Genomic DNA, 11,441 nt, shown 5'->3' on the forward strand with positions numbered 1-11,441 from the left:
TAGACAGTGCGAGTCTCAGACCTGCAAAGGGAGAGATGCTGGGGACGGGTCTTGTTGATGGAGTGGGGGCCGGGGGGGGGGGGGGGGGGGGTCAGGCTGGTCGCTAAGAGTGGAACAAGACGGAGCAAACAGGAACTGGCGGAGTGAACGGCTCCCTCCGTTCTCCTGGCCAGGGAGCGCAGCTGAAGAACTGTCTGAACCTCAGTGTCAAGTGAAGGAGGGGCTCGCCGTGATACTCCCCGTCCCATTTACCTCAAAGTGGGAGGGCAGCTGAATTGAGCTGAAGTTCCATCGTCACTTTGTCCCTCTCCTGCCGGAGAGGGGGAGAGAAATAAAGCGGCCTCGGCTTGCGGGGGGGCTTCACATCAGTCTGCCCTCTCACACAGGCAGCACTCACCCTGTGATCTTCAACAGGGATACTGGTCAGACTGGCCGGGCCAACATTCACGGCACCTTGCTAGCTCCCTCCAGCCAGATCCACACACATCAACTTGTGTGGGGGAGGTCAGGGAAAAGGAGGAATGACAGAACCAATGCTTGTATGATGAAAAAAAATAATAATTAAATCCCTTGCCGAGTCTGACGCGCGTCCTTAGAGCAGCCTTTCGGAGTCATTGGTGAACAGAATGGACAATAACTCTGGGTGGGGGGGTGCCCAGTGGTCTGGTCGAGACCTCTGACAAGCTGGTGGTACTTGCTGTGCTCAGTGCAAGGAGGCCAGCACTGGGCATTGACCGCCTCCTGTGCAAGGGGCAGCCATCTCTGATTGATTGTACTCCCGGCTGGCACTGGTGAGCCAACGTCCTGGCGAACCCAGATCATCTGCACAGTCATTCTTACAGCTTGTTATTTATTGAATCCAACTCCAATTCAACAAAGGGGGGGGATGGGGGGGTTAGGCCGGCGTCTAACTAGAAACGCAAACTCACACCGCCGTGCGGGTTGTGGGGGAGGGGGGTGAATGGAGCACTTATGAGCCAGTCCGCACATGAAGCACTGTCGCTCCCAACCCAGTCCCGTCTCCGCAGCTGCTGGCTGCCATTCCAGCGGACGCTGCCATTCCCTGGCACCGCGGGATTCCTGACGTCACCGGACAGACGTTTCCCTGCCGGCTCAACCTTCCGAGCTTGCGTCCGGATCCGGGAGCGGGGGGGGAGGATGGGGGGGGGGGACTGGAAACGGGGGTCAGGTGCGGTCAGCTCTTGCCGGACTCTGCGGCAGGGCGCTGTTTCAGTTGTCAAAACGCGCGCGGCTTGTGTTGAGTGGCGTCAGCGCAGCTGCCCTTGTGGAACGCCGCGGAGTGGTGGTGGTGGGGGGTCTGGCCCCCACAGCGTGACAAGAAGCACAGGACAATGCCGGGGTTTGGTCGCTGTACTGGCAATGCCGGGTTTGGTCACCGTATCGTCTTTTCGAATGGGCCTCAGCGTCAGTCACCTCGGGCATTGCGTCCGCTTTCGCACAGTGAAATGTTTTGAACGACGGGATGCAACAAAAGGCTTTAAATCGGTCCGTTGCCCGCACAAAGGTGTACAAGGTTCGCCTCGGAGAGAAATTGGCCGCATCTTGTTCCAACTTGCTCACCGTCCGAGTGATGCTTCCGCCTCAATGGAGAGATTTCTGTCTGAGCGCATCGCCTTCGTTTCGCGTGTGTGTGGGTTTTGCCTCACTGGTACGAGTCCCATTTCTCCACAGTGCTGTCAGAGTCCTCCCCCTCACTCCCCGCTTGTCCTGTTCCGCTAATCCGTGTCCCCCCCCCCCCCCCCCCCCGGTGAATCTGTCAGGTTGGGCAAAGTTCCGATGCTCCACAGTGACTGGCCAGCACGGTCTCTCTGTGCGTGCGTGCGCCCGCCACCCCCTCCCGCTACTCCGCCATGCTCTCCAGTTTCTCCAGCACCCCCTGGATTTTGTGCACCGCTTCCTTACGGGCCTGCCGGACGTGTTCCTGGCCGTTGGTCTGCACCGAGTCCGCCTCCAGCAGCTGCTTGGTGAGCAGTTCCTCCAGCAGCCGGTAGGTCTTGTCCCCCCGCTTGCCGTCGAAGCGGTTCACCTCCGCCTCCAGCTGCTGCACGTGGCCCAGGACGCGCTCCACTTGGATGTGGCCGGGGTGGCCGGACGCCTCGGCCCGCTCCAGGCCGTTGTCGGCTGGCGGGGGGGCTTTCTCACGGGCGCCCTTGGCCTCCGGGCGGGTCTTGTACACCGTGGGAGGGGCGCTGTACTCCATCCTTGGTCCATGGGACGGGGCGGGCAGCGGGTCCGGAGTCTGGGCCGGGGCGTAGACGGCGGGCTGCTGGTCGCTCCCTAGGTAGCTGGCGTTGCTGAGGCGGGATCGCAGATCCTGGTGATTCAAGGGATAGGGGAGCTCCTGGAAGAGAGAGAGAGAGAGAGAACCGTTTAAACAGGGGGAATCCATTCATCGGCAACGACTGAATCAATCTAATTAATTCCATGAGTTTGGGGATGGGGACATTACGGAGAAACTGTTTGCCGTGTGCGCAACTGCTTCCAATAACAGCAAGGGGCAGGCAGTGGCCCAGTGGTACTGGCACTGGACTAGTAATCCAGAGACCCATGATAATGGTGGCACAGTGGTTGGCACTGCTGCCTCACAGCGCCAGGGACCCGGGTTTGATTCCCGGCTTGGGTGACTCTCTGTGCGGAGTCTGCACGTTCTCCCCGTGTCTGTGTGGGTTTCCTCCGGGTGCTCCAGTTTCCTCCCACAGTCCAAAGATGTGTCGGTTAAGTGCATTGGCCATGCTAAATTGCCCTTTAGTAACCAAAGATGTGCGGGTTAGGTGGATCGGCCATGCTAAATTGCCCCCGAGTGTCAGGGGGATTAACGAGGGTAAATATGAGGGATTACAGGAATAGGGCCTGGGTGGGGTTGTGGTCGATGCAGACTCGATAGGCCGAATGGTCTCCTTCTGCACTGTAGGGATTCTATGAATGTTCTGGGGACCTCGGGTTCGAATCCCGCAGATGGCGAAATTGGAATTCAATAACAATGAGGAATTAAGAATCTACTGATGACCATGAAACCATTGTGGATTGTTGGAAAAACCCATCTGGTTCACTAATGTCCCTTTAGGGAAGGAAATCTGCCGTCCTTACCCGGTCTGGCCCACATGTGACTCCAGAGCCACAGCAATGTGGCTGACTGTCAAATGTTCCTCAGGGATGGGCAACCAGCCAGCGATCAAATTAAAACAAAAGGTCCATTGTCTGTTCACATGTGGGAATGTGAAATTCATAGAATCCCTGCAGTGCAGGAGGAGGCCATTCAGCCCATCGAGTCTGCACCAACCACAATCCCACCCAGACCCTATTCTGCAGTGTGTTGTATGGGATTAGAGCAAGCTTACACATTGTCTGGGCCTGGTATCTCTGCGGAAAGTGCCCTATTCACATTTACTTGTGGGATCACACCTAAAATCTCGATTAAAAGTGGACCATAAAGTGAAGGAGTGCTTGTGCAGACGGCACTCAGACTTTTAACTTCAGGGACTGACAGTACACAGGTCAAAACCACAACATGGGAGAGGGAATTTATAACAAGGCAGGATTGGGCTAGAAAGACCAGAGGATGATTAGATGTGACCACCGGTGGAAAATACACAGAGAACTCTGATCAGGAACCTCCTCACAGCACAGTGGGTTAGCACTGCTGCCTCACAGCGCCGGGGACCCGGGTTCAATTCCCGGCCTCGGGTCACTGTCTGTGCGGAGTCTGCACGTTTTCCCCGTGTCTGCGTGGGTTTCCTCCGGGTGCTCCGGTTTCCTCCCACACTCCAAAGAGGGGTGGGTTAGGTTGATTGGCCATGCTAAATTGCCCCTCAGTGTCAGAGGGATTAGCTAGGGTAAATATGAGGGGTTACGGGAATAGGGCCTGGTTGGGATTGTGGTCGGTGGCAGGCTCGATGGGCTGAATGGCCTCCTTCTGCACTGTGGGATTGAGAGAGAATCGGAAACGAGGACGGAAAGTGGTGTAAAAGCTCGACAAACCATGCAGCTTCTGTGCAGAGAGGAAGCTAGTTAACGTTTGGGGTCGTTGACCTTTCTATCAGATGTGGGGGCAGGTTGGGGATGGAAAGGGGTGGTGTGGGAGGAAGAGATGGTGGTTTAAAAAGGAAAGACAGAGGGTCCAGAGACGTGCGGGTTAGGTTGATTGACCATGCGAGATTGACCCGAGTGTCCCGGGATGTGTAGGTTAGAGGGAGCAGTGGGATAAATGAGTGGGGTTGTGGGGACAGGGCCTGGGGTGGGAATGTTGTTGGTGCAGACTCGATGGGCCAAATGGCCTCCTTCTGCACTGTGGGGCTTCTATGAGGACAGCGTGGAAGGCAGGAGGAGGTTGCCGAGATCAGGTGAATGCTTTGCGGAACTAGCCTCTGTCCAGTTGACAATGTGACTCCGCGGATTTTGGCCGCCTTGCCCTCACACTGACCTCCCTGTCCTCAGTGTGCCCTAGTGTGCTAGTGTGGCTCAATGTGAGCTCGGGGGGGACGGGGACGGACGGACAGACAGTGAGGCACTCAGCAGCCTTATGGACCCACTTCAACAATTTGAGGCCCCAATCCCGTTTTCTTGCCTATTCTTTGCTCGGGTTTTCTCTTTGCTCGTTCCCCATCCTCCCCCTTGTTTTTTGGCTGTCGGGCATCAGTTGTTTATCGCGCTGCCACTTTGAGACACGTCATGTGCCATCTTTACTTCTCCCGTCACCACTCTTACTGGCTCTGCGCCGCCAACCCCTTTTGTCATGTGGCGCCTCCGGCCTTCCCGCTCGCTGCTGTTCTCTACCCAGTGTCCCGTCGGGAGGAAACCCCACGGGAACGCTGCTCCCAGCCTGGGGAAGTGAAGGAAGGAAACGGGAGTAGTCCCAGCTCCGAGTGGAAGGCGGATTTTCAAGGACAGAGGGCTTGAGGGTTAGTCCCGCTGAGGGCAGCCCCCTCCCCGAGAGCCAACACCTTTAGAACCCAGATGAGGAGGAATTTCTTCAGCCAGAGAGTGGTGAATCTGTGGAACTCTTTGCCGCAGAAGGCTGTGGAGGCCGGGTCATTGAGTGTCTTTGAGACAGAGATAGATAGGTTCTTGATTAATAAGGGGATCAAGGGTTACGGGGAAAAGGCAGGAGAATGGGGATGAGAATTACATCAGCTGTGATCGAATGGCAGAGCAGACTCGATGGGCCGAATGGTGGAGTACTTGGAAATGCATGGTAAAAGAGGGCTGAGGCAGCACGGCTTCGTCAAAGGGAGGTCATGTCTGACAAATCTGTTGGAGTTCTTTGAGGAGGTAACGAAGAAGCTAGATAAAGGAGAACCAGTGGATGTGATGTATTTGGATTTCCAGAAAGCCTTTGCAAGGTGTCTTACAGGAGCCTGCTTAAATAAGCTAAGAGCCAAGGGTGTTGGAGGCAAGGTACTGGCGTGGATAGAAGATTGGTTGACTGGCAGAAGGTAGAGAGTGGGGATAAGGGGGTCCTTTTCAGGATGGCAGCCGGTGACGAGTGGTGTTCCACAGGGGTCAGTGCTGGGACCACAACTTTTCACAGTATACATTAATGATCTGAAAGATGGAACTGAAGGCACTGTTGCTAAATTTGCAGATGATACAAAGATATGTAGAGGGACAGGTAGTATTGAGGAAGCAGGGGGGCTGCAGAAGGACTTGGACAGGTTGGGAGAGTGGGCAAAGAAGTGGCAGATGGAATACAATGTGGAAAAGTATGAGGTTATGCACTTTGGAAGGAGGAATGGAGGCATAGGCTATTTTCTAAATGGGAAAATGCTTAGGAAATCAGAAACACAAAGGGACTTGGGAGTCATTATTCAAGATTCTCTTAAGGTCAACGGGCAGATTCAGTCGGCAGTTAGGAAGGCAAATGCAATGTTAGCATTCATTTCTAGAGGGTTAGAATACAAGAGCAGGGATGTACTGCTGAGGCTGTGTAAGGCTCTGGTCAGATCCCATTTGGAGTATTGTGAGCAGTTTTGGGACCATATCTAAGGAAGGATGAGCTGGCCTTGGAAAGGGTCCAGAGGAAGTTCACAAGAATGATCCCTGGAATGAAGAGCTTGTCATATGAGGAACGGTTGAGGACTCTGGGTCTGTACTCGTTGGAGTTTAGAAGGATGGGGGGGGGATCTTATTGAAACTTACAGGATACTGCGAGGTCTGGATAGAGTGGACGTGGAGAGAATGTTTCCACGAGTGGGAAAAACTAGAACCAGAGGGCACAACCTCAGGCTAAAGGAACGATCCTTTAAAACAGAGATGAGGAGGAATTTCTTCAGCCAGAGAGTGGTGAATTTGTGGAACTCTTTGCCACAGAAGGCTGTGGAGGCCGGGTCATTGAGTGTCTTTAAGACAGAGATAGATAGGTTCTTGATTAATAAGGGGATCAGGGGTTATGGGGAAAAGGCAGGAGAATGGGGATGAGAAAAATATCAGCCATGATTGAATGGCGGAGCAGACTCAATGGGCCGAGTGGCCTAATTCTGCTCCTATATCTTCTGGCTTTAAAACACCACAGACATTGGTGGGATTGGTGGATCTCACCAGCAAGCTGCCTCCGTTGTAGGAAGACATTCCATGTGAGCTAGGGGAAGGGGGGGGTAATCCCACCCAGAGTCTGCCTCTCAGAAACTTCACACTTGCTGCCCTGTTTGCAAAGTTCGGAGAGGCGAATGCAGGCCGAACGTCCTCTGGCACCGCTGATGGGGATGGGACAGCTTTCCGAGGGGAGTTTGTACACAGCCCTGTGTCCGTGGTTTCCGTGGCGCCCGCACGCCCTGCATGGCCTTACCTTCTGCTCGTACATAGACGTTGATGGGCTGAGCCTCTGCCACCCCGGCGTTGGCACAACGCTGCCCCCGAACGGCGGCATGCCGTGAGGGAACTGCTCCGCTGATGACGGCAGTCCGGTGGCTCGGGCCTGGGCCCACAGGTCGTGGGACGGCGGCGGCAGGGAGGGCGCTGGTGCTGAGGGCGACCAAGGCTGAGCTTGTGGGCCGGGTGCAGGCTGGTGCTGAGAAGGGTAGATGGACTGTTGCGGTGCTGAGTCCGGGTTTCTGAAGTGGTACTGCGGGGTGGTCACAGGGTACTGGTGCTGTTGCTCGTACACCTCCTGTTCAGGGTGGAAGAAAATACAGACTGTCTCAGCGGAAGGTCAACTGGCAGCAAGACCTGAACAGCACCAGAAACCCAGCGGCTGAGGGCTTCAATCAAAGCAGCACAGGAACAGGCCCTTCGGCCCACCAAGCCTACACCGATACGTGGTTTCTATCCCTCTATTCCCTCCCTATTCATGGACCCATCCAGATGCCTCTTAAATGTTGCTAATGTGCCTGCTTCCACCACCTCCTCTGGCAGCGCGTTCCAGGCACCCACCACTCTCTGCGTGAACAACTTCCCCCACACATCTCCCTTAAACTTTCCCCCTCTCTCACCTTCAACCTGTGCCCCCTTGTAATTGATATCTCTACCCTGGGGAAAAAGCCTCTGACTATCCGCCTTGTCTATGCGCCTCATAATTTTGTAGACCAGGTCTCCCCTCAGCCTCCGTCTTTCCAGTGAAAACAATCCCAGTTTATCCAGCCTCTCCTCATAGCCGACGCCCTCGAGACCAGGCAACATCCTGGTGAACCTTCTGTGCACCCTCTCCAAAGCAACCACGTCCTTCTGCTAAGTGTGACGACCAGAACTGCACCTCGATCAAAATCACCCCGATGTGAGGGGCCAAGTCTTCAGTTACTCTGAAACTCCCTCCTCTTAAACCTTGCTGTCCTCATCGAATCCCTGCAGTGCAGGAGGCCATTCGGCCCATCGAGTCTGCACCGACCACAATCCCACCCAGGCCCTATCCCCATGCATTTACCCTAGCTAGTACCCCTGACACTAAGGGGCAATTTAGCACGGCCAATCCACCTAACCCGCACATCTTTGGAGTGTGGGAGGAAACCGGAGCACCCGGAGGAAACCCACGCAGACAGGGGGAGAACGTGCAAACTCCGCACAGACAGTGACCTGAGGCTGGAATTGAACGCAGGTCCCTGGCGCTGTGAGGTAGCTGTGCTAACCACTGTGCCACCCTAAATCCATACCCCCTGGTAACCAATCCTATTATGAGGGGAACCAGTTTCTCCCCGTCTATTCTGTGCAGCCCCATCGTGATTTTGAACATCTCTATCCAATCGCCTCTTCGCCGCTCCAAGGAGAACAGTCCCAACCTCTCCCATCTATCCTCAGAACTGAGTCCCTCATCCCTGGAACCATTAAACATAGAAAATAGGAGCAGGAGGAGGCAGTTCGGCCCTTCGAGCTAGTCCCACCATTCATTATGATCATGGCTGATCATTCAACTCAATATCCTGAACCCCTTCCCTTCCCCCCATATCCTTTGATCCCCTTCGCCTCAAGCGCAATATCCAACTGCTTCTTGAAAACACAGCGTTTTGGCCTCAACTACTTTCTGTGGGAGTGAATTCCACACTTTCACCACCCTCTGGGTGAAGAAATTTCTCCTCACCTCAGTTCTAAAAGGTTTACCCCTTATCCTCAAACTGTGACCCCGAGTTCTGGACTCCCCCCACCATCGGGAACATTCTTTCTGAATCTACCCTGCCTAACACTGTTAGAATTTTCTAAGTTTCTATGAGATCCCCTCTCACTCTTCTAAACTCCAGTGAATGTAATCCTAACCGACTCAATCTCTCCTCAGTCCCGCCATCCCTGGAATCAGTCCAGTAAACAAATTCTTATGATCCTGTGATAAAGGCAAATTAAAGTGAAGTAAAGTTTATTTATCAGTATCACAAGTAAACTTACATTAACACTGCAATGAAGTTACTGTGAAAATCCCCTCATCGCCACACTCCGGCACCTGTTCGGGTACACTGAGGGAGAATTTAGCATGGCCAATGGGTCTAACCCAGCACGTCTTTTGGACTGTGGGAGGAAACACACACAGACACGGGGAGAACGTGCAAACTCCACACAGACAGTGACCCAAGCCAGGAATCGAACCTGGGTCCCTGGTGCTGAGGCAGCAGTGCGAACCACTGTGCCACCCGTACTGCAGATGTTGGAATCTGAAACAAAAACAGAAAATGCTGGAAAATCTCAGCAGGTCTGGCAGCATCTGTGGGGAGAGAATGGAGCCAATGTTTCGAGTCTGCATGACCCTTCCTCAGGGCTCACAGCATCTGTGGAGCTCTGAGGAAGGGTCATCCAGACTTGAAATGTTGGCTCGATTTGCTCTCCACAGATGCTGTCGGACCCGCTAAGATTTTCCAGCATTTTCTGCTCTTGTCCGGAGAACCTTTTCTGCACTCCTGCCTTCGTATCCTCCCTCAAGTGTAGCACTTAGAACTGGGCACAATTCACAGTGTGGTTCATTAATTACTGCCCAAGATCGCAAGAAACTACAAAGGCTCATGAATGTAGCCCAATCCATCACGCAAACCAGCCTCCCATCCATTGACTCTGTCTACACTTCCCGCTGCCTCGGGGAAAGCAGCCAGCATAATTAAGGACCCCACGCACCCCGCACATTCTCTCTTCCACCTTCTTCCGTTGGGAAAAAGCTACAAAAGTCTGAGATCACGTACCAACCGACTCAAGAACAGCTTCTTCCCTGCTGCTGTCAGACTTTTGAATGGACCTACCTTGCATTAAGTTGATCTTTTTCTACACCCTAGCTATGACTGTAACACTACATTCTGCACCCTCTCCTTCTCTATGAATGGTATGCTTTGTCTGTATAGCGCGCAAGAAACAATACTTTTCACTGTATACCAATACATGTGACAATAATAAATCAAATCAAATTCTCCCTCAGTGTACCCGAACAGGTGCCGGAGTGTGGTGACTAGGGGATTTTCACAGTAACTTCATTGCAGTGTTAATGCAAGCCGACTTGTGACACTCATCAACAAACTTTCAGCTTTAATCTCCTTTCTCAGCCTCTCGCCACGCTGAGGTTCGGGACGCCCACACTTACCCTCTGTCCTTGAGCTGGGTACGCCGGGTGAGCTGGCGTCTGGGCCCGGGATGGCAGCCCCTGGGAGGGGGGCCCGGTCTGAGAGTGGGCCCACTGAGCCGGGGTGACGTGCCCATTGCTCGGGGGCCGGGACAGGCCGGCTTGCTGCGAGGGCTGCTGCAGGTAGGCCGGCTGGTTCTGGGAGTGCTGCTGCCTTTGGGGGTACGCCGACTGCTGCGACGGGTGGGGGTACGTTAGCTGCTGCTGCTGTGACGCCTGGGGGTAGACTGGCTGCTGCTGCTGTGACGCCTGGGGGTAGACTGGCTGCTGCTGCTGCTGCGGCGACTGGACATTCTCGCTCGCGGTGCTCTCGGGCGACAGGCTCTCACTTGCTCCCCGGGGATACCAAGTGCTCCCTGGGATTCGACCCGGCGACGAAGCTCTCGCAGAGGGGAAAACGCCGTTGACGAGACCCTGCAAACACAGTGCAGACAGATTGTCCAATTAACAGAGGAAACGTGCCATCAACCTTCATAGCATTGTGTCAACGATTTCGTCGAGGTAAAATAGGTAAGGTAGCACCCCCTCCCCCCGCCACCGGCTCCCACTTTCAGACAGATGTAGACATGAGGCTCCCTCTCTCTCCCCCACCCCCGGAGCAGCTCCTTCCCCCACTCCCCGCGCTGTGGCCTCACTGAGTTCCAGCCCAGTGACACAACAGCAACAGTCGGTCACTCAGCATTTGTGAGGTCACTGCAGCAGCTTGCCAGCGAGCTGCCTTTAAACATGTCCCCCCCCTCCCCCACCCCTGCTGCTTTCCACCCACGCACACAGGAAGAGTTCGGATCCAGTGGGAAATCGGCAGGATCAGGGAACAGGAGGGCGGGATTCGGAAAGCAGGCAGGACGGGAGGGGGGTGGGGAGAGAGAGAGAGAGAAAGGCAGGAGATTGAGATGCCCAAAGCGTCAGAGGGTCCTGGGGAAGGGGTGACTGGCTGCGAAGCTCAGAGGCGGTACAGACAGGGACACCTGGCCATGGACCTGGCTTCAGAGGCTGTCTGAGGCTTCACCCTGTTTTAGGGGGGGGGTGCCTGCCTGGCGCCAACCCATTTACCCAAGGGTGCCGGGCCAACAGAGGCGATTGGCTGAGAGAGTCAACACTTCCAGGAAAGTCAAACACAACGAGATCTCAACATCCCCACATCCCAGTGAACAAGACGAGTCACCCCAGAGTATCTTACAGAGGAGCGAGGGGATTCAAAACTGGATGGCACCATGGTATCCAAGAAGAATGTGTCAAAGTGGAGCGAAAGGAATTTTACAACATGCTGGGGGGAGGGGGGGGGAGGGGGAGCAAGAGGTGTCAGGAGCTGGAAGTACAACTGACCACACTAACAGGGAGGCAGTGAGGAGTCCAGGTGACGGCTGGAGGGTCGTAGGCACGGTTCAGAGCAGCAACAAGGGTG

The 11,441-nt window shown here is 54.7% G+C and overlaps 1 protein-coding gene across 1 annotated transcript; it reads right to left on the reverse strand.

Moving 5' to 3' along the window:
- Positions 1 to 838: 838 nt before the first annotated feature.
- bag4 (BCL2 associated athanogene 4) lies at positions 839 to 10,450 on the reverse strand (the record flags this gene model as incomplete). The annotated part of the gene is made up of 3 exons (XM_078207136.1): positions 839 to 2,362; positions 6,803 to 7,123; positions 9,998 to 10,450. Coding segments are annotated over 3 exons (1,275 nt in total), but the record flags the coding sequence as incomplete, so codon positions are not given.
- Positions 10,451 to 11,441: the final 991 nt, after the last annotated feature.

This window comes from Mustelus asterias, unplaced genomic scaffold, assembly GCF_964213995.1.
Source record: "Mustelus asterias unplaced genomic scaffold, sMusAst1.hap1.1 HAP1_SCAFFOLD_2072, whole genome shotgun sequence".
Taxonomy (NCBI): Eukaryota; Metazoa; Chordata; class Chondrichthyes; order Carcharhiniformes; family Triakidae; genus Mustelus; species Mustelus asterias.